Source organism: Amyelois transitella, chromosome 27, assembly GCF_032362555.1.
Source record: "Amyelois transitella isolate CPQ chromosome 27, ilAmyTran1.1, whole genome shotgun sequence".
In the NCBI taxonomy this organism is placed as follows: domain Eukaryota; kingdom Metazoa; phylum Arthropoda; class Insecta; order Lepidoptera; family Pyralidae; genus Amyelois; species Amyelois transitella.
Genome location: NC_083530.1, coordinates 5,801,818 through 5,826,350, shown reverse-complemented (window position 1 = coordinate 5,826,350; position 24,533 = coordinate 5,801,818). Strand labels below are relative to the sequence as shown.

The window sequence follows — 24,533 nt, the reverse complement described above, 5'->3', positions numbered from 1 at the left end:
GGGACAATCCCGCCGAAAGCGGGACGTATGGTCACTTTAGTTATGACGCATCTATGACGTAATGGCGGCCGTCATAGATTATCTCACGAATGCAAGTTTTCTACCACTCACACATGCGTACAACGCCCCCATTACGATACTTCATTTTTTTCAAGCCAATCTCCCTCCGCCTTTTATTATACGTCTGTTGATTCATCTATAAATGTTAAATTATTCCATTACAGTGTCGTGTGGTTTCCGGCACTATAAAATGTCGTAAAAGGCGACTAATGGATAGGCTTGTAAACTTACTAAAAGAAGAATCCCAAGTATATAGCCTACGCCTTAGTCGCCTTTTAAGACTTCCATAGGAACGAGATGGAGTGGTCCTATTCTTTGTTTTATTGTTGCCGGGAACCACACGACACAATTGTATTGTAATAATTAAATATTTATCCTACAAGAAATAAATAAACGTATTTATTTACAGTTTTTTAATAATATTTTTCGATTTAAAACTTTATCACCGAGCGATAAATTTACTTATTTATCGGTAGGTAGTAACTATTCCTAGAGTTTAAAAGTAGCATAATAAAACTAAGTAGCTTTAGCGTGTCAAAACATTCTTTCCCAATACTTTTCTCAATAACATCGACTTGCTAAATAAAAGTACATTTTCAGAGCGTTTTCTGTGAGGTGACATTTTCAGAGAATTTCTCTCTGAGAAATTCTTACACGAGTTTACTTTGCGAGGAAAATTCACGGAATACTAGGTATCCGATACTGCCTTGCTCATGACATCTTGGCCAGAAGCCAGTGGATATATTGTATCGTGTTGACCATGGCTGTTAGATAATCGTATTGTTTCACTATTTTTCGTCCATAATTAAATAAATACATATCATTTATAATCTACTAGCTTTCCGCCCGCGGCTTCGCCCACGTGTAATTCGGTTATATATAGCGTTTTTTAATGATCTCGACAGGGCTTTTTCTTCCACAGGCTGAAATCTTGTTACAACTGGAATTAAATATAGCCTGTATTACTCAGGGATGATGTAGCTTTCTAATGGTGAATGTTTGAAATCGATTCAGTAGTTTCGGAGTTTATCGATTACATGTGTAAACAAACAAACATATAAAAAAATAGATTGTTCCTCTTTATAATATTAGTATACATACAAATCTATATAGAAAAAGTAAAGCGAGACAAAATCATCGTCTCAAAAGAAAAAAAAAAAACAGGATTTATAGGACGAAGAGGCCTTACAGGATTTCCTTGTAAACAATATTTTTAGTTTTTTTATTATTTACCAGTATGAACAGGTTAGAGGGAGAGCTGACACGATGACGGTAACGAAACCATAGCGCGATCTATCTCGATGCCAACGCCATCTATCGAGCATCGAGACAACTCGTGATAGTTAATAGAAAATAAAATTCGGGTGTTTTATTTATGCATACCGATTACGCCGAGATTTATGGACCGATTTACGTGATTCTTTTTTTGTTCGGTAGAGTATACTTATAAGTTGGTCCCGTTGTTACCTAGTCAGGATCTGATGATGGTATTCCAGGGAAATCAAGGGCAAACCTCAAATTTACAGGCAATTACGTTTTTGACAATTTCATAGATCTGTTTAAGTATTTGCGTCTGATAGTCATCATCCCATGTGAATGAGCTGATGATGGAAGGTACAACTCCTCAACGGTTAGGAGTTGAAAGAAAATTCTTACGAAGTTATACGTACATGTGAGGCTATTAGGTTGACCTGATAATAAAAAGTAAATCTCATTAACGTTAAGAATTTAGGTGAAAATGGATGCGGACAAATTTCGTCTCTTCACTTGTTTCCTTTTAGCTGTTTGTATGGGTAGTGTTAACACAAAATAAGGATTTAAAGGCGTGATGTTATTAATGTTATGCATGTATGTACATAATTATGTATGTTATTATGTATGTTAAAGAGACGACTGAAAGTTGTCATACAAAGTCTTTTTTTTTAAGGATGGGAAATCATCAAATGACCTCTCCCGCTCTGAGTGGAACGGAAGGGAGTGTCAGACTTTTACTGACTAAAACCCACCTCGTTCCTTCAGTTGCCCTTTGCGTTCCGGGGCCACGGTATCTCGTTAGAACTTTCCCGCAGCCCCGGCTCAGTTTATCCCTTTTCCCCCCCTTGGGGGTTGACATTTCAAAAATCCCTTCTTAGTGCTCACTTATGTTACTAAAGGAACCTCTGTTCAAAATCTCAGACTCCTATACCGAGCGGTTTCGGCTGTGCGTTAATAAATCAGTCACCCAATCGCACCCCCTAAATCACGATTGGAGGGTAGTTTGAAAAAACTTATAATGTCAAACATATTTACTTGCCTATGTACGTGTTCATGCCAAGTTTCAAGTTTATAAACCCAAGGAATAAGATTTTTCATAGAAACGTTTTTACCCCTTTTCCCCCCCTTGGGGGTTGAATTTCCAAAAATCCTTTCTTAGTGCTCCCCTACATATCCCAAGGAACCTACATTCCAAATTTCAGCTGTCTACGACCAGTAGTTTCGACTGTGCGTTGTCTGTCAGTCAGTCACTCAGTAACGGAAGAGTTTTATATATAAAGATATCTATACTAATATTATAAATGCGAAAGTTTGTGAGTATGTCAGTATGGATGACTTACTCTTTCACGCCAAAACTACTGAACCGATTACGATGGAATTTGGCATGTAGGTAGCTGAAGACCCAGAATAACATATAGGCTACTTTTCATCCCGGAGTCCCCGCGGGAATGATTCCACGCGGACGAAGTTGCGGACGGCCTCTAGTACATATATCTAATCACGTATTGCTGGGTAGACAGAGCCAACAATCTTGAAAAGGCTGATAGAACACGTTCAGCTTCCCACAAAAGAATGCAGGTATTTGCAAATCCCACGAGAACTATAGTTTTTTCCGGGATGTGAAATACTGTATATGCCCTATAATTATATATACGCAAGAAAATTGGTTCCGTAGATAACGCGTAAGGAGACAACAAACAAATAAACTTACTTACGCATTTATAATGTGATACATTCATAGATATAGTCACGTCTATATCCCTTGCAGGGTAGGCAGAGCCAACAGCCTTGAATAGACTGATAGGCCATAGTCAGCTTTGTGGCTTGATGATAGAATTGAGATTTTAATAGTGACTGGTTGGCAGCTCATCTTATAAAAGAAGAATCCCACGTTTATAAGCTTATTCCTAAGTCGCATTTTACGACATCCAGAAGAACGTGATGGAGTGGTCCTATTCTTTGTTTTGATTGGTGTCGGGAACCAACCGGCACTAAATATTTCTCCTTAGTCGCCTTTTACGACATCCATGGGAATAAGTGGTCCTATTCTATTTTCTATTGATGCCGGTAACCACACGGCACGAGCGTTTAAAGTAACGTTGAAAGATCTAGACTTTGAAGCGAACGACTGAATAAGGTATGATGGGATCAGGAAAGTTCTGAAAAGAGTCTGGTTCAAAAGAAGAAGAAGAAAGGAGTCTTAGTCAAAAGTTGGGTTCATAAGAAGAAGAAAGGAGTCTGTTCTCGAATCCTGTATTTCTGTCTACCCCGCAAGTAACGAAAACTTGAATGAATGAAAGTTTTAAGATATGTCATTCTGATATGCGGAAAACTTTGAAATTTTTATGCTATTCTTTGAGCCAGTGAAATACAGAGATGTCTTCTAAATCCGATACACAGGCGTGCTTAGGACAGTTTGGCTGTGAGCCAGCTTCTGATACTTGATACATGGTGCCTGAAAGTATTAGATAATGGAATATGATAAAGTTTAACGTATTATACGTACCTACCTACTTCTATGGATGTCGTAAAAGGCGACTAAGGGATAGGCTTACAAACTTGGGATTCTTTTTTAGGCGACGGGCTAGCAACTTGTCACTATTTGAATCTCAATTCTATCATTAAGCCAAATAGCTGAACGTGGCCATTCAGTCTTCTCCAGACTGTTGGCTCTGTCTACCCCGCACGGGATATATACGTGATTTTATGTAAGTATGTATGTAAATATTTCGAAACAACCTTTTTGGTCATCCCCAACACCCCGGGCTCCTCTCCAGAGGAATAAGGATGCAACCGGGACTAAAGCCAAAACGAAGAGTTATTACAAAAGTTTAAATTATTTAACTGAAAAAGGTAAATCATTTGTGCCAAGAAATGGTACCTACGTCTCATTTACATTACACACATTATATTTTTCCTAACAACATCTTATTACGAACACGTTTCCAAGAACAATTTCCTGACAATAAAGATTGTTCTAACGAGAATTTGAAACAGTATAAAATTGAATTAAATCCTTGTTCCAGACGCGGCAACTTTCCGTTTCGTATAATTACGAAATAGTCCAAGAGCTCGTGTCAATAATTAAAGAAATAATAATGTTTTGTTATTTTTTAATTGTGTTCGGTTTTGAAATTTAAACTTAACTTATTTAAGCTAGTTTTGGATAGAAGCAACCGCATTTTTCAATTGACATAAATACAATTGAGTATGTACTCTAAGGAATAAGCATGATTAATGAATGGGACTAAAGATAGTTTTTTTAAACCCGTCGTTCAAGGTTTATTTTACATACATATACCATATAATCACGTCTATATCCCTAACGGAATAGACGGAGCTAGCTGCCTTAAAAAACTGATTGGGCACGTTAAGCTGTTTATCTTAATGATATAATTGAGATCCAAATAGTGACAGGTTGCTAGCACATCGACTTAAAGATACGAGTATCTTATGACATAATACATTTTATGACTTATAAGCCTATCCCTTAGTCGCATTTTACAACATCCATGGAAATGAGATGGAGTAGTCCCATTCTCTTTTCTATTGGTTCCGGGAACGACACGAACATTTTTCACATTTTACAGATATTTTTATGCAGGGTTGTGCAATTTTATCGGTATTTCTGATCGAGGCTTTATCTCAACTATTATTAATATTAACTTACAAGCATTAAATTTTTGAATAAAAAATTTATAAAATGACAGTTTTATACTACAGGCGATATATATTGTCCATTTATCGTTATAACATCAACCAATATTCTCGGTTATCATTCCTCAGCTAGATCCTCTTAAGAATACACCTCAATAAAATGAGAAAGGAAAGACCCTTGTTATCGTGACGCCCACATTTTGGGCCAATTCCGCTGGAATTATCCGTAATCTTGGGTTTCAATGTTTGCTTAACCTTTGGGTATTTCGGTGCACGTTTATTGAATGTATTTTATTTATAATGGCCTCGAAAAGGGTATTCCTCTTTGTATACGAACTGTCCAAAGCATTGTTATCTGTCAGAGGCGAGTATTTTTATTAGTTATTTTTTATATAACAAATGCCGGTGCCGTGTGGTTCCCGGCACCAATACAAAGAAAAAAGAATAGGACCACTCCATCTCTTTCCCATGGATGTCGTAAAAGGCGATTAAGAGATAGGATTACAAACTTGGGATTCTTTTTAGGCGATGGGCTAGCAACCTGTCACTATTTGAATCTCAATTAATTCTTCTTTTCTCGTTCAGATTGCATTATCAGATGATGCCTTCAAAGCTCGAGTTCTACTAAACAAAGCATATAATTAATACACGACATGTCGTCGTGACTTTTACGGTAGCCAATTCGAATATTTGACTCCAACCTTATTTGGAAATTTCTAATGGCCTAATCATTATGGTATGAAAATTATTCTCCAAGGTTTACATAATAACATCATGACATATAGTTTGCATATGGTAAAGATCAAAACAAAGGCATACATTAATTAATTTTGAAATTAAATTATTCTAAATATTTTCTAATAATTAAAAATTGCGAATGAAAATATACTATTAGCTCTCGGCCTAAGCGACTTTCTTCGCATATAATTATAGAATATCCCGCTCAAACAATTACCTCTGTGTACTTTCCGAGTTGTAGCCTTAAAGGCTATATCGATTCTTTAACCCCCAGAACAAATGATGGTTTTAACTAATTGTGACGTTTAGGTAAAACGTCGCAGGAAAGAGTGATAAATGATAATTTAAAATGAAAAGAATAACAATAATCTTTATTAGGACTAGTTTTATCTCGTAGCATCAATAAAAAAAAGAATAGGACCTCTCCATCTCGTTCCCATAGAGTCGTAAAAGGCGACTAAGGGATAGGCTTATAAACTTGGGATTCTTCTTTTAGGCGATGGGCTAGCAACCTGTCGCTATTTGAATCTCAATTCTATCATTAAGCAAAATAGCTGAACGTGGCCTATCAGTCTTTTAAAGACTGTTGGCTCTATGTTGGGAAATAGACGTGTATGTATGTATGATTTTTACAATTTGCACGGATAGAGAAGCTACTAGTATAATTTGCTTAAACTTCTTGTAACTAACTATGTATAAATGTATAATAATACCATTTGTCTCGTCCCCAGGAGCCGATGACATACCACTGGTGGTTCAACAGCTCAGCTCACAGCAAACACGAATTGACTACATCGTCTATAACACACTCCACCTTGCCCGGTAGGTTCATATCATCATCTTCCCTCCGGTGTTAGTCCCGGTCACATCCTTATCTTGGTCGCGAGCGACGAGAATGAGCGTCGGTGGCCGAAGGTTAAAATGCGTGATGCGCAGAAGGCACAGGTTCAAATCCCACCTCGGCCACTATGACTATTTTCAAAGTTACGTACATTAGTTTGAATACTAATCGAATATCTTACATACATAGCATCACGTCTATATCCCTTACGGGGTAGATAGAGCCAACAGTCTTGAAAAGACTGATAGGCCACGTTCAGCTGTTTGGCTTAATGATGGAATTGAGATTCAAATAGTGACGGGTTGCTAGCCCATCGCCTAAAAGACGAATGCCAAGTTTATAAGCATATCCCTTAGTCGCCTTTTACGACATCCATGGGAACGAGATGGGGTGGTCCTATTCCTTTTTTTTATTAGTGCCGGGAACCACACGGCACAATATTCAGGATTTTATGGTTGCAGGCACTTTCCTGTACATGGTGAACAATTCAGCTGATTACGGCTGGGTTCAATGCTCCGGCACCAACGCTGTGGGCAGGCAGATCAAACCCTGCTTGTACCACATCCTACCTGCTGGTAAGTTATTTATTACTCTGCCCACTCCTCCGGGAAAGTGGCGTGATTTTACATATTAAAAAGTAAAGTGTCTCTGTCTTTGTTGTTAAAATCTCGAAAAGTAGTGGAATAATGGAAAGATAGTTTTCTGAAGTTTTCCCTTATATATACAAGGTGTAACGGAAAGGGGGTTATCATAAAAAGTGGGTGGATACTATACCTTAAATAGATTCTTCCTACTGCTACTGCTGGTCCTTATCACCATGTTCATAAATGCATGTCAATAAAATTTCGCAATAAAATGTATTTATTTAAATGTAAACAAACGTGGCAAATCACTATTGGGTCAACATCCCCAATTCAAAACAACACACACACTAAGACACTATCGATGTACACTAAAACACTAACTCCTCACTCGTCATTTTCTCCTGGTACCGTCGGCGACCTAAGTCGTAGGTAGCCGCTTTGTCGGCGCCGTCAAAGAGATCGCGGCAAGGCGGCGAACGTTTGACGAAGATTCTAAAACAAACAAATAAGACTAGTTTACTTAATCAATAAGAATCATTTTGCTTTGACAGAGGTACGTCGTTTAAGACATTCAATCGATTTGAAAATATTCGCATGAAATGCAAAAGAAATAATAATTACCTACATACATAAAACCACGACTTTTTCCCGGAGGGATAGACAGAGACTACATCTTTCCACGATCTCTGCATACTTCCTTCGCTTCATCCACATTCATAACTCTTCATGCAAGCTAATAAATAATTACCTACATTACAAAATAAATTGGTAACTAAGTCAAAGAAAGATTGAAAACCTACATACCTTTCAAAGAAAGGGTTCAAAACGTCGACCTCCTTCTTGGATGCACAAGTCAGCTCTCCGGTAAATGGAAACCCAGACATTGCGAAGCATTCCTGGCGTTACAGTATCGCATGCGGTTTGATGCGGGCAACCATTTCTTCGCTCGAAGGGGAATCCGACGCATACACTTTATTTTTAATGTATCCCCAGAAAAAAAGTCAAGTGGTGTGAGTTCTGGAGACCGCGGAGGCAATGCGATACGTCCTCCTCGTCCAATCCATTCCGGGAACCGGGCATTGAGGTGGCTGCGCTCATCACGAGCGAAGTGAGCTGGAGCGCCACCATGTTGGAATATTAGGTTGTTTTCCATCACGATATCCACGTAACTTCTCACTGGCATTACTGTTCCTCATTTAAGTAATTTTCTAGGAAATTTAGGCTGTTAGGCAAAAAATATGGTTCAACGACAACATCTCCGACTATTCCAGCATCCAGCCAACACATTTATCCGCCACTGGTACTGGAAAGATGACTCCGTAAAAACATGTGGATTGGTAGCTAGGTATGCGACCAATAATGTTCATTGTAGTCGTAATAATATTCTGAATTACTCAAAGAAATCACGAAAGAGAACACGTGTACGAAAAAGTCAAAACACAAACAATGTTGTCACCAGTGCTGCCAGACCAAAAATTCGATTGAGCGCTGTAAGATGTAAAAAAGCGCTCGATTTCTTGGAAATTGTGCTTTAAAAAAGCGCTAGATATCGCGCTAAAAGAACAATTTTTCTTAATGAAATAAAGCAAACAAACAAAAAAACACTCTATTAGGCTTTAAAATAACTGATGCTGATAGAGCCATAGAGTTTTTTAATATGTCATGATGTAAATTAAAAAAAAACACCAGATTATCCGCTAGGTGCCATAATTCTGTAAAGCGCACCAAACACATAAAAAAGCGCTAGATCTAGCGCCCAAAGCGTTAAAATGGCAGCACTGGTTGTCACGCAAACGGATAGCGAACGACTGATTGACTTCTCAAATAATTGTACATTTCCGCTTCCCGATTCTGGCATCCTAGTACTGGGGAGACACGGGCAAATCGACCACGGTCACGTTAACCGGCTATTTTTGTAAACAAAGGTGAAATAAAATTATTTTAGTACAAATATGTTTTGTCCCTTTGATTCAATATCTTATTAATTTTACCATAATAAACGGGTTAAAAACAGTATTATTTGATTTCAAAATTTTACCATACTTACTACCACTCTTACCAATAGGAAAAAGTGGCATGTACAAAACGTGTTTCCTAGGTTGACTAAATGTTGACAACTTTTTTATGAATGTGGCGATAAAATTAAACAAAGTAAAAGTTTACTAATCACAAACGTAAATAATCAGGTGGGATCATCATTTTACCCTCACTTACCCTAAAGCGGAAGAAAGGATACGTGTACATCACCTGTCTCGCGGCGTAGCGCCATTGGGCGGCGCTTAGTATACTAGACAGTGAACCCATTGACTGCGCACACACACACTCTCAAATTTGAATATTGACCTTGAATTAGTCGAATTTAAGAACGAGAGACAAGTACTCTATCTAGTCTTGCCTTCTCGTTTTGGTAAATTAGGGGCCCGTTTTCATTTATTTTTAAGTAGATAAATTAAACCTCTTGCGTATCCATGAAATCCTGGTAGCTAAATGATTAATTCCTTTATTTTATTCGGAGATGTTTTTACCCATGATGCAAAAAAGAGCAGTGTTGTTGATGCAGATGACGCAGAGAGACTGCCGTCTGACGTCCGCAAGGATCAGAGACTTAAAAGAAAACATGTTTCCCTTCACGAACATTTCTTTCTTCCCGGACTTTTAACAACCTATGTAAACGTCATTTAAGTACTAGATCATTAGTAATAGTTTTATTAATTTATGACGATATTCGTTAATCGGCTTCTTAAAATATGAAAAAGAATTTCGTTCGTAATAGAAAATTTCTTAAAATATCCGGAACCATTTTAATACATTATTAATCGACCTTGCTCTTTGCTCCTTGCAAAGAAAAGTCACGCCTATTTCAGGGTTCATTTGGAAAATTTTAGTTAAAACCAACAACAATAGTTTGCTCGGATTTTGTGATTCAATGATAGTTTGATTATTTCTCTTTTTAATTATTATTTCTTTAAAAAATATTTCTTTCATATTTAAGTTTTTCATAATGTTACAAACACGTTCTCTGGTAACTACTACATTGATATTATTCAGTACGCTTAGTTCGTTGTTTTACTTTTACTTTATTACTGTAAAAACGCCAGTCCGGTATTTTAGTTGCTACAATTAATCTGCTAAAATAATTGATGAGAAACTGTTAGTCAGTTTTCTTTTTTGCCATGAGATTGAAGAGTCATATGAAACACTGATATTCAAACAGCCTTCAGTGTAAAGTTGTTATTTTAATGAGATAAAGTAAAAAATCAAGTTTCGCAGGTGGGACTCGTCAGCTAAATAGTAAAAAGTAAAGAAAAAAGCAGGAACACTTAGTTAAGAAAAACAAAAAAAAAAAAATATCCGGAACCCTGGCTCTAAAATACTATTTTAAAGTACCAGGAGTACAGACGGGTGGCGTCGACATTAGGCCAGCGGGCCAATGCGTGTGATCGTTAAGATGCTATTGACCTCACAGCTGTTTACTGCTGTAGTGTTGTGCAAGTTTTAATAAAATAACATAAAATAAAATAAAATCGGCTGTAAAAAATAAAAATTTCAAAATAAAAAATTTAATTTTAGGGTTTTGCGTGGCACCAGGCTGTTTGTTACCGGTAACTCGTTTGATGTACTCAATATGATAACCCCCTTTCCGTTACACATTGTATACTGACCGTGCGAAGCCGGGGCGGGTCGTTAATGTATGTTTAAAATTAGTTAGCATTATCAATAACACTATCTGTTTCAATTGCATCTTTAGTTAGACATAAACTCTTTATATATTAGTATATATATATAAAGATATTAGATATTAGTATAATATATAAAGAGTTTATGTCGTCGATATTATATCGAGTTTATATCGAGTCGATAAAACTCTTTATATACTAAGTCGATCATACACTCTCTTCCAGTCAACTTTTGTGTGGAAGGAAACTAGTGAATATAGGTTTCAGCTAGGGCTTAAGAGCCTTAGCTCAGCCGCCTCACTTAGGAGATTTGACGAGGTTACAGGATCGTACATTTTCCATATCATACGTCGCTGTAATTGTTCCATTATGTTCAAGGTCCAATTATTTCCAAATTTTGCTAATGCTTTGGTTAGCAGAATAATCATCTTGTAATAAATAATTGTAAAACACAGAATTAAAAACCATCTCTTTATGGGCGCACGCAAAAAATTTCAAAGCTTTTCCATTTCCAAATTTTATAATATAGTTTTTATTATTTTCTGTCTAGACTTCCAAGGACTATCAGCTGAACATTGCATGTTTTTTACAGACAAGCCGTCAACTCCGAAAGCCTGTGAGATTACAAACGTGACATATGACTCTTTAACCCTCAACTGCACTCCGGGCCACGACGGGGGTATAAAGCAGGCTTTCCTGCTTCAGGTATATCACAGATTATACAGTTCTACTTTGACAGTGACAGCTATTATTCTGCCACAGATAATGTAAGCTGTTAATGTTTAATGGCATTGCAGTTAATTTTCGTGTAGAATTTTTTTTAGTTCTTCTTAGAGTTCCGTGGGAAAATTCGTCAATCCGTATATTATAGCAATTCACTCTGTTACTATTAATGTGAATAAATATTGATTTTGATGTTAACTATAGATTTTTAAAAGTTAAAGATAAACATCTATGTAATACTATTTTCTTGTAACTGTGTAAATTGCTATGCAATACAGATATTACAAACAAACAAACAAACAAACATCTAACACCAAGGCCTATTAGAAAAAGTTAATTTCTCATCAGACCCTGGCCGGGATTTGAATCCAGAACCCCCGGTATCACAGTCAAGCGCACTACCGCTGCGCCACAGAGACCGTCTTTGCCAAGCCATTGGTCCGGACTCTCATCGCTGGAATTCATAAATACATGTCTTTAGGCAACCTGATACCAATGTTGGCCACTTGTACACACGATAAGCAACTATACACATACATATGGTCACGTCTATATCCCTTGCGGGGTAGACAGAGCCGACAGTCTTGAAAAGACTGAATGGCCACGTTCAGCTATTTGGCTTAATGATAGAATTGAGATTCAAATAGTGACAGGTTGCTAGCCCATCGCCTAAAAAAAAATGCCAAATTTGTAAGCCTATCCCTCAGTCGCCTTTTACGACATCCATAGGATTGAGATGGAGTGATCCTATTCTTTTTTGTATTGGTACCGGGAATCACACGGCAACTATACTATTATAACAACATAAGCAACTATATTACATCTAAAGCTCCATCCTCCAGGTATTCGACATGACAACTGGCCTGCTCCTGCGCAACGTGACGTGTGACGAGCCAGAGTTTGAAGTGTCAGGATTAACAGCTAGCAACGCACTGGCTGTTTCAGTGAGAGCCTTCAACAAGAAGGGAGCGAGCGAACCTCTCACTCTGACGTCGAGTTTGTTGAAATACCCTCAGAGGCATACTGGTAAGTTTAAAATTACCCGCAGATGTGAATTCAAAGCCATCTACAAATAACGAGAAATTTAGCTCCACATACAAACATATTGTCACGTTTATATCTCTTGTGGTCTGTAAGAAAGAATTGACTCTTTTATTATGTTATTCAATAACTAGCTATGCCCGCGACTTCGTCCGCGTGAAATAATTGTTTTGGGCATCATTGAAGCCTTCAAGGATGAATCATTTTTTTAGTTTCTTTCTAGTTCTAATAGTTACAGCGTGATCCTTCCTCGATTAATGGTCTAATCAACACAAAAAGAATATTTCAATTTGAATCAGTAGTTTTTGAGATTAGCGCGTTCAAACAAACAAACTCTTCAGCTTTATAATATTACTATAGATTTCCATTCGCTTCTCTGCCCTTTTCCTGTCAACATTAAGCATGTAACACACTGAATCAACTAGGAACTTGCATTATTTTTATTTTTTTGAAATTGGAATGTATAAATATTACATCAGCTTAACAATCTCCTTGGCCTTCAGTATACAAAATATCTGTGTAACCAATCAAACTTTGCGACTTTCTTTTACAAACCATTGTTCGAAAATTTGAATTTTTAAATAATTCATTTCAATTTCCCAACTTCATATTCAAAGTCACGTCTTAATACTGGCAACTTTTCTCGAAGTTTTTTTCTTTCCTGTTACATTCTTTTATAGAATGCCAAATGGGAGATACTTTGTCATTGGCAAAACAATCAAATTAGCACTTTATTCTCTGCGACCTATGATTTATTAGGGCATACCGCCATTTTCAACGCGGAAAATTATGTTTTTGAATTCGTAAATCGAATAAAATGGAGTTATTCCTTTCAGGAAAAACATTATATAATTTAAAGGATAATTATGTTGAAATCGGTAATGCTTAAATTTATGTACCTACATACCAAATAACTGAAATATTTTTATTCCACAAGTGAAAATTTAAAAAAAATACCCTATTTATTAAATGTAGGCTAAATATTTACAAAAATTCTGGGAAAAATGCAGAAAAGTTGCATATTGTATGATATCTGCTTCGCTAATAAACCTTGGATTCTTCTCTTGAGCGATGGGCTATAAACTTCTGACTATCTATGAATCTCTATTCCATCGTTAAACTGTATTTTCTGTAATACCTTCATATTTGGATTCCATCAGATTAATCCTAAACCATAAATCTTCTCAAAAAGTAACTGAGTAAAATTTTATAGAGTTTAACATCGATCAGTATTTACCGAGCGAAAATTCAACGAAATGAATGTCTGCTTTAACGTGTCATGGCGGCCATTTTGACCCCCGATCCAGGTTGTATACGATGCATTTTACGCTTGTTTCTCAAGATATATTACCGGACATAGCCGAGACATTTTAAAAGGACGGCAATGTTGTGCTAAACGTTCCTCGGGGCCAAGTATGGACATTAAAACGGGTTCAGTAGCTTTTGAAAACATTTAAGTATATTTTAATGTCAATATGCGCTGTAGACTTTATATAAATACTAGCTGTGCTTGCGACTTCGTCCGCGTGGTACCTATAGTTATTTTGGGCATCATTAAAGCTCTCAAGGATGAATAATTTTCCTCTTTTTTTTCTCATATTCCATTATTTCTTTGCTCCTTATAGTTGCAGCGTGATTTTATATAGCCTAAAGCCTTCCTCGTTAAATGGTAGTAGTTACAAACAAACAAACAAATTCTTCAGCTTGTATAGATTTATTTTATTAATAGCTAAAAAAATTAAAGTATGTTTTAAATAGATTTTACCCGCAGCTCCTCCCGCGTAAATGGGACCACTCCATCTCGTTCCCGTGGATGTCGTAAAAGGAGACTAAAGGATAGGCTTTAAACATGGGATTTTTCTTTTAGGCGATGTCACTATTTGAATCTCAATTGTATCATTAAGCCAAACAGCTGAACGGGGCCTATCAGTTTCTTCAAGGCTCTGTCTACCCCGCAAGGGATATAAACGTGACTATATGAATGAATGAATGAATTCTCTTTGCCCAGCTCAAGTGCCTGACTATATGAATGAATGAATTCTCTTTGCCCAGCTCAAGTGCCTGACCATATGAATGAATGAATTCTCTTTGCCCAGCTCAAGTGCCTGACCATATGAATGAATGAATGAATTCTCTTTGCCCAGCTCAAGTGCCCGTGAAAGTTGAGCTAACGACAGTGCTGATTATCGTGCTGGGGGCGGTGGGAGTCATCGCAGCAATGACAGCTGTCTCCGCTGTCGTATTCTGCTGCAAATACTGCAACAAAAAGGACAGTAAGTGTTACTTTTAATTTACAATTGTTTGAAGATGAAATTACTAAAAGATACAAGTTTAATATAGTAAGAGTACCATTTTAACAAATGTGACCGTGTGGCTCTCGGCTCCATTAGAAAAAAAAGAATAGGACCACTCCATCTCTTTCCCATGGATGTCGTGAAAGGCGACTAAGGGATAGGCTTATAAACTTGTGGTTCTTCTTTTGTCTTGTCACTATTTGAATCTTAATTCTGTCACTAAGCCAAACAGCTGAGTGTGGTCTTTTCAGTACTGGTGGCTCTGTCTACCCCGCTCGGGATATAGACGTGATCATCTGTATGTATGTATGTGACCAGTGCCCGCTTAAATTAAAATAATACCAAAACAATCTTCTTCGCTTCGTGTAAAACCTGACTCGACAGATTTAGAATCCATGGTCAAAGGCACACCCCGGGCTCCTCTCCAGAGTGGTGAGGATGCAACCGGGACTTAATCCTAGTAGTAGTCAATAAATGATACCTTGTATCCAATTTTGAAAATAAATCTATTCTATTCTATTCTAAAAGAAGATCTAGCATTACTGACAAGTGGAGTTCTAAACCTCAATCTACCCTCATAAAAAACACGTGTGATGATAATGAAATTATTACTTTTGCTCCAGATAAAAATGAGAAAAATAAAAGGCAGCAGGATGAAACCTCCAACATTCCGCTGACAGGCACCAAGGAATCAGAGAGTGTTGACAGTTTGGGTAAGATGGCGGCTGAACATTTAAATTTTTGTGGGTAGAAGCAACAATTTAGCTAGTGAGCAATATCCGCGCAAGATTAAGAACCTCACACATTTTTTTTCTGTAAACAAACTCCAAAAGGTTGCCTGAAATTTATTACATCTATACTAATGTTATATAGCTGAAGTGTTTGTTTGTTTGTATGAACGGGTTAATATCAGGAAGCACTGATTCGAATTGAAAAATTTAGACTATATAACATCACACTGCAACTATTAGGAGCGAAGAAATAATGGAAAATGTGAAAAAACGGGGTAAATTATTCATCCTTTAGGGGTTCAATGATGCCCAAAATAACTATTCCACGCGGACTAAGTCGCAGGCACAGCTACAATATGATAAGGCCACCTTTTGCCGTCTTTCAGTCTTTTGATGAAAGTTGGCTTTGTCTACTCCGCAGGGGATATAGACGTGATTATATGTTATGTTGTGTAAATCACCTTGAATGTCCGCACGGCTCAGCTAGCAAAGTATGTTTGACAAGTCTTATATTTACTGCCCATCCTTGTATATACATACTAGCTGTACCCGCGACTTCGTCCGCGTGGAATAGTTATTTTGGGCATCATTGAAGCCCTCGAGGATAAATAATTTTCCCCATTTTTTTTCAAATACTCCAATGTTTCCTAATTTTAGAAATAATCGTATTTTATCTTTATTCATTTGACGAAATATTCGTATTGAAATCATGAGTTTTACATTCATTCATTCATACATTTTTTAATGTAGACAATGGGCATTCCTCAAAGATTTAGATTTGAGTGATGTGACGTCAATAAGTGATACCTTGTATCCAATTTTGAAAATAAACCTATTCTTTTCTTAAAAATTAATATGACTGGCTGAAAAAATAAGGCTTTTGGTATAAAGGTTAATGAAGTAAATTTAGTTACAAATTTCATATTCCTAAACCTAGAGTTATCTAACGTTACTTAAGCTTATAATCCCTTGGAATTAAGGCAGCATTTATATTTTTAATTACACCTCTTATTTTTGCAGATAAAAACCCTGACATAATACCGCTAGATGGAAAAATAAGCGACAGCTGCTCAAACAAGTCTTCTACAACAGATTATAGTTCAATTAGACCTTTAATATCAAAAACACCGACAGAAAAATACGAAATGAGTCACAACGATCGATTTTATGACCACAGCATAGACACTTGTAACCAATATATACAAGTGAGGGATTATAGGGTTCGCCCGATGTACCAAGGGAATTTGACGCCAATGCCCAACCTTGGACCAAGCATACAAAGTTTGGGGCCAATGAGCAGTCTGCATATGCCAAATGTTGGCCCAAATGATTGCCATAGACAGCAGTATGACAAAGTATACGAAGATTGGTTGAAGTATAAAAATGCTTTGCCTTTAAATACTAGTGGGTTGGTGAGTATAAATATTTATATTGTAATTACGCAGTAAATTATTTTAGTGTTGTTTTTTTTTTTGTGTTTTCTTACATAGGCACAGTACATACATACATATACCTGTTTCCCGGTGGGGTAGGCAGAGACTACTTCTTTCCACTAGCCACGATCCTTGCATACTTCTTTCGCTTCATCCACATTTATAACTCTTCACCTTTTGTCATATGTATTAAAAACAAATTTAACTTAAAAAAATGAATAGTCATATTTTGTTTTTTTTATTTTGGTTATTGTTTTAAGATATGAATAGTACAGTCAACAACGTAAAAAAATGTATATGGTTGTAGTCTATCCATATGTTACTTTATACACAAAACAAAAATAAATTGATGTAACGATTACCAAAAGAACGATTAATTATTAATTCAAGAAAAAGGACAGCACAAACATTTTTTATAAACATAATCATAATCATTTATTCCTTATATATATATATATATGGTTACGATGTAGGTCTTAAGTATTTAGGTAGTTTCTGTTAACACATTTGAAGGCGTCGGAATTATAAACATACTCGTATATTTTAAATAAGCAGCGTATAAAGGCTCTGTCTAATTATGATCATTCAAATTTCATAAAAAAAAAAAACAAAATACCAAAAACAGGAAGAAAAGTTTGTCATAAAAAGTAACAATAAACCTTAAATCTAGTCTTAATATTATACTTTTTAACACATATCTCTATAACACAGAAATAAACGTACATAGTTAAAAATGGACAGAAAGAAGAGCCGTGTGGTTCCCGGCACCAATATAAAAAAGAATAGGACCACTCCATCTCTTTCCCATGGATGTCGTGAAAGGCGACTAAGGGATAGGCTTGGATACTACTTTTTGGCGATGGACTAGCCACCTGTCACTGTTTGAATCTCAATTCTATCATTAAGCCCGATAGCTGAACGTGGCCTATCAGTCTTTTCAGGACTGCTGGCTCTGTCTACCTCGCAAGGGTTGCAGACGTGATCATATGAATGAATAATAAATGATAAGACCGAGAGAATGAGCGCATAAAATTGAAAATTCTCAAAATATAACAGAATAAAGGTCTACGTATAAAAACGTTGTTTTCTTTGCTGAAAAAATATTTGCTTTTGTCTTGCGGGTGTGCCTTTTATGAAAATTGACCGTATGAAAAATTATTATACCAGCGAGAAATTAAATATTTCAAATTCATGCTGCTTTGCTACCGTTCTTATTAATTAGAAACGATTTAACAAGTTGTAAAGTCGTTTAGTAATAATAAAAAAGGCACTCTCCATCCATATTTTTAGTACAAAGATAAAAAATTTGTTTTTTTTTTTTTGAACAAATAAACTTAAATTTACAATGAGAATTTTTTTTTTTAATAAATAATCTCTTAACTTTTCGGATGATATTTTGATACAGCCAGATAAATTATTTTTGTCTTATCTTAAGTTTAAGGTAAGTGTATATGAAATTGTATTCTTGTATTGAGAACTGTGTTTTAGTTTTGTTTCCATACTTGGCCGGTTTTATTTTTGGAAATTTCCAAGGAATAGAATAAAATCATAATTAAATTTTATTTCAAACACAAGTATTGTTAGATAATGCTTTTAGCATTAAATCCGTTCTTTGTACTTTAAAACTGTATTTAAACAACAGATAAAAATTAAAAAATAAATTTTTAGAATCCTATTACTAAATTTTGAGCTAACTTCAGAGCTTGCTCAATTTCGTAGGTATTATTAATGTTTAATTCCAAAGAAAAATTTCACACAATTAACAAAAATAAATATTCAAAACAACAGCTTCACCTCAATGAAATAAAATAGTATACATACATACATATGACCACATCTATATCCCTAGCGGGGTTGATAGAGCCACCAGTCTTGAAAAGACTGATAGTCTACGCTCAGCTGTTTGGCTTAGTGTTAGAATTGAGATTCAGATAGTGACAGGTTGCTAGCCCATTGCCTAAAAGAGGAATTCCAAGTTTATAAGCCTAACCCTTAGTCGCCTTTTAAGACATCGATGGGAAAGAGATGGAGTAGTCCTATTTTTTTTTTGTAATGGTGCCGGGGACCACACGACACTAAAATAGTATATTTAAATCAATTTCCGTATATTCTTTAGTTTTTCATTAACCTTCCTAACAAATTATTTCACAACTCCCACCTCGCCGACCTCAAAATTTTCAGCATCGCATCGGTTATTCCGGCTCCACTATACAGGAGCCGTGTAAATGTTTGAACGTTGAAAATTTTCGAGTTATTTAACCTGCTCAGCGTTTTGGTTTAACAATATAATTTTTTTTTTGAAGTTTTCTTGTAATATCCGATTTTTGTTATAAAGAGGAAAAATTTTTTTATTGTTGTTTGTAATTATCAATACTAATATTATAAAGCTGAAAGTTTGTTTGAACGCGCTAATCACAGAAACTACTGGTTCGAAATGAAAAAATCTTTTTGCATTGAATAGACCATTTATCGAGGAAGGCTTTAGGCTTTATAACATCACGCTGCAACTATAAGGAGCAAAGAAATAATGGAATATGAGAAAAAAATGGGAAAATTAGTCATCCTTGAGAGCTTCAATGATTCCCAAAATAACTATACCACGCGCACGAAGTCGCGGGCACAGCTTCTTATATACAAAGTTCTTGTGTCACAATGTTCGTTCCCGTACTCCTCCGAAACGGAATGACCGATTCTCATGAAATTTTGTGAGCATATTGAGTAGGTCTGAGAAACGGTCAACGTCTATTATCATATCCCTTAGTGATAATTGTTGTCCGCCCTTTTTTTAACTAGAAATTACTTAAAAATTGTTTATATGGCAAAACAACGTTTGCCAGGACAGCTAGATTTGATTTAAGTTTTTATTTATTTATCAAAAAATTAACATGTCCACCATTTTCAGTTACCAGCCGAACAGCTGATGCCGCCGGAAATGTACTCCACACCCCCACCACCAGCCCTCTACAGTAACCCAAACAGGAACCCACTAAATCTAGCCCAAATGCCAGACCTGGAACACAGGTATCACTTGGAACCTAGGTCTTTGGTTATGGACTCGAGGAGTTGTTCAAATTCTCCACCCGTTAGATTCAACACAGATAATAGTGTGTATTACAATAAGAACGTTCTAGAAAGGCCTACGAATACGTTACCTCATTTAAAACCCTCTAGGGTTAATGGTAAGTTTTAACAAATAGATTATAAAGCTAATAATAATAAATTAATTATTTTAACAAATAGATTATAAAGCTAATAATTAAACTATTTATAAAAATAATAATATAAATATGCCGTGTTGTTCTCTGCACTTTAGAATAAGACCACTTCGCTTCTTACCCATGGATGTCGTTAAGGTGACTAAGGTTAATAAACTTAAGATTCTTCTTCAATATTTTTCACAAACTACCTCTCTACTCTTCTTCCTCCTGTCTATAGTCCCGGTTGCATCTTCACCTCTCTAAAGAGGAGCTTTTGATCATGGATCCAGGATTGGGTGAGTCAGGTTTTTACACGAAGCGACTCCTATCTGACATTCGCAACCTTTGCAGGTAAACCTGACCCATATTAAATCGATCATGGTTACACATCTAGTTACCTGAATGTGCAGATTTGCTCACGATGTTGCCCCTCACCGTAATAGCATCAGTAAGTATTAAAACTAATGTACATAACTTTAAAAATAGTCATTGTTACATGGCTGAAGTGGGATTTGAACCTGTGTATTTTTCACAAACTACCCTACTGTTTTGTTATAATTTGGCATAGGGATGGGCAAATCTTTTCTGAGAAACTTTAGCTTCCTCCTCAGGAATTTCCCAAGACTTCCCACGGGAGGGAATGCCCCTGGCGAAATACTCTAACATTTTATTTCATTTACAGGAAACTCGTCTCATCAAGCATGTGAAGCTAAAACGAGTTCTACAAAAGCAACAGAAACGAATTTAGATCACATCAAAGTGAACCAGGAGAGTTAAAGTGTATACACAATGTGAGTGCGGCTTTGTGCTTTTGACATTGACAGTTAAAATTTTGACATTGACATTAGAAGTTAAAAGTGAGTTTGGAGCACGGAAGTACATAATATCTGGAAGGCAAAATACAAAATAGAAATTTGAGAACGAAAAAAATGTTTGGATTGGATTTTTTTTGGTTCAATCTCTTTTCAATCAGACATTTACGAAAAAAAAATATTCTTTACAATCTTATGGGATCGAAAATTAAAAAAACAAATGTTGTAATTTTATAAGTGTGACTTTCAGTTAATTTGTACCATTAATATGACCCGTCCGTCATGAACAAAACTGATCATAATAAATTAATAAATCACGTAATTACATTACTAGGTATTAACAAATTTGAGAATGTGTCCCTATTTTTTAAATGTAATTTTTTTATGATCAATGTTTTTTTTCATAATTTTTTTTCTTGAATCAATCAATAGGGAAAATGATAAATAGGTAACATAATCAAAGCGTGTCTGAATCACTGCCATTCAATAAATATTGTTTTATCTACATATATCAATAATAATTTGTAAATTAGAATTGGAAACGCTAGAAACACTAAAACTATTTAAATTATTTCAAAATATATAACACATTTTTTCTTAGATGTATGTATATTAATTGTGGGTACGACAAGTTTACTTCTCATTTTAATTTTTGACAACTAGCGTAATTTCTTAAAATGCTAGTAAATCTTAAAAAGTGCGACACGAGAATCTTATAATATATAAAATTCTCGTGTCACAATGTTCGTTTCCGTACTCCTCTGAAACGGCTTGATGGATTCTCATCAAATTTTGTGAGCATATTGAGTAGGTCTGAGAATCGGCCAACATATATTTTTCATCCCCCTTAGTGATAAGGGTTGTCCACCCTTAACCATTTTTTTTAGGTTTACCAACTTGGGATCCTATTTTAGGCGATGGGCTAGCAACCTGTCACTATTTGAATCTCAATTCTATCATTAGACCAAAAAGCTAAGCGTGGCCAATCAGTCTTTTCAAGACTGTTCTCTGTCTACCCCGCAAGGGATATAAACGTGACCATGTGTATGTATGTAATCCATTTTATGAATATGGATTGTGGACAGAGCAGGAGGCAATCAGTTGCCTGTCCAAACATGTACCACGGCTTGCTAACTGAATTTCCATTTATATACGAGTAATTATAGCGATAGAGACTACTTAGGTATAGACTTCGTTTTGTAATTAAATATCTTTCCTCAGACTACTACTATGTTTACATTTTACTGGAAAAATTTGACTAATGAACATACAATATCAAAAGAAAAATAAACTTTTTTATTGAATCAAATAAAATCTTAAATATATTAATTAAAATAAATTGCTTGATTTTGAATTAAAAGTGTTTAATTTTCTTCTTATCAATCAACATGTTGATTATTTCAACATTTTTTTTTTTTCATCATTTATTTTATTATAATATCTTATTTTATGGCGAGCGTACAAATAGAAAATAACAGCGTAAAAAACAAAATTTAATTGTCAAGTTTTAGTGTTTCCAGCGTTAGTTTTAAGAAAGTAATGGTCAATTTATGAATAGTGAATGGTAGAACACAAATTGCATCCCGTAGTCCCAATGGGTGTATAAGACTGAATTTGTAATGTAAAAATGTCACAAATGCTCTTAGATTTAAATAATACAATTGTTGGAGTCTGCTGTGCGTTTGTTTTTTTAATTAAACATAATTAAAGTTTTCTTTTTAAGTTGTCCAAGTACATTAGCCCTTGCATCTATTAAAAAGCTGAAGAGTTTGTTTGTTTGTTTGTTTGAACGCGCTAATCTCAGGAACTGCTGGTTCGAATTGAAAAATTATTATAATTAAATTTACATCTTTACAAGCGCGCAAGCAGACAACGTTTAAACTAAAGTGAAAATTCGCATGTTTTTGTAAATATTGTAAATAATATTTGTTAAGTATGTTTTACAAAAGGTTGCCATACTAGTAACGAAAGTAGTATAAGGTATGCGTTAGTGTAACTGTATATATATTTAATCTATAACATATTGTTAATATGAAAAATCGAGCTTTTATGTTAAAAAACTGAAGTGGTGAATATTGTTTTGAAGTAAAATGCGTGTATTCGTCGCAGGCTCTAAAAGTGTTATTTTGTGTCTTAAAATTAAAATAATGTGTGTATTAATTTTATTTGTATAATACTAAAAATGTATAAAACATTGTTTAAGTGTAAAACACATTTTCAGTCAATAGTTTATTCCCAACCATATACGTAGGAGAAAAGGCAGACGGAGTCTTACTATGCCGCAAAATGAAGCACCAATTATGACGGGCCACTGTATCGATACACGCATCACGCACTCTCATCACTAGTGCGACAATCGGCCGCCATTATATCATAGATGAGCACAGATGATGATGATGATGATGACGGAATAGCAAGTTTTGTCACTGACACGTGCGTATTGCACCGCCATTACGATGCTTCACTATTTTTAAGCCACACTCTGTCCGCCTTTTTTTATACGTCATGTTCTGAACCATACTTTTTTTTTAAATTTTAAGATTCTGTCTCTTATTGTACATAACCATTAACAATATTTAATTATTCCATTTTTCTTATTTACTAATGGGAGTTTATTTAATTTATATAACACAAAAGTATCATAATTTAAAAATATTATTTAAAAAGCGGGTAAATACTTGAAAAGTGAAATAAATATACATGTAAAATGAATATATAAATTATAAATGTTGAATTATTTGGATTGTTGAGAAATAATATTTGGCTTGAAGGTTTGGAATTTATTAGGATGTATAATGTATAACGGTCATAAATTAATGTGATACAATTTAAAATAAATAATGTCCGGTCTTTGATATTGGTCTAAGATATTTGTATTTTGTTTAATTAATAGAAAATTGCGCATTTATCCTGAGTCTTTTAGGTATCAGTTATTTGATTTATTGAGATTTTATTAATAATACTATTTTGAAATACTAGAAGTAGGCTCTTCAATAAATAAATACAACGAAAATTCATCTTAGTAGATTATTATATATATATCACATACTGTTTTCTCTGAATTATATCAATGAATAAGAAATTATGTTATTTATTTTGTAAATCTTTAATCATGTCAAAAAGAGTTAAATTTTAATTTCTGATCATCATTTCTTGGCAAAAGTTAATGTTAAACACATTTATTTTTCTTGTTGTCCTCAGGCAGAGGATTAAAAAAAATATAAAAATTAATCACATTTTTTGAATCTGTTGAATATGTATATTTTTTTTAAATTTCCTTATATATAAATATTAACTAAATGCAAATATTTGTATCGTACCATTTCATTTCCTAACATTTTACTTTGTGTTCCTTTGACAAATCTTGCCATTATATCATAACAAAATTAATTATGTCGACGACTGTACCATTACTTTTGCGCGGCGCATTTTTCATTTTAATAACAATGAGGGCGTGATATTTTAAGCGAATATTATGTTTCATAAGATGT

At 35.1% G+C, this 24,533-nt stretch overlaps 1 protein-coding gene and 1 long non-coding RNA gene across 2 annotated transcripts in view; one reads left to right on the top strand and one right to left on the bottom strand.

Annotated features, from left to right (window-relative positions):
* LOC106130408 (nephrin) overlaps positions 1-22,320 on the top strand; it is a 348,487-nt gene extending 326,167 nt beyond the window's left edge. The window contains exons 15-23 of the mRNA XM_060951944.1: positions 6,441-6,531; positions 7,012-7,125; positions 11,404-11,516; positions 12,377-12,560; positions 14,720-14,848; positions 15,493-15,582; positions 16,621-17,012; positions 19,936-20,212; positions 20,913-22,320. Coding sequence (XP_060807927.1) covers positions 6,441-6,531; positions 7,012-7,125; positions 11,404-11,516; positions 12,377-12,560; positions 14,720-14,848; positions 15,493-15,582; positions 16,621-17,012; positions 19,936-20,212; positions 20,913-21,007 — 1,485 coding nt within the window. The 3' untranslated portion in view covers positions 21,008-22,320. The remainder of the gene's footprint in view (positions 1-6,440; positions 6,532-7,011; positions 7,126-11,403; positions 11,517-12,376; positions 12,561-14,719; positions 14,849-15,492; positions 15,583-16,620; positions 17,013-19,935; positions 20,213-20,912) is intronic.
* On the bottom strand, positions 7,394-8,618 carry LOC132903524 (uncharacterized). The gene is made up of 2 exons (XR_009657439.1): positions 7,939-8,618; positions 7,394-7,626 (listed from the first exon to the last, which is right to left on the bottom strand). It is a non-coding gene; the product is annotated as an uncharacterized LOC132903524 (long non-coding RNA).
* Positions 22,321-24,533: the final 2,213 nt, after the last annotated feature.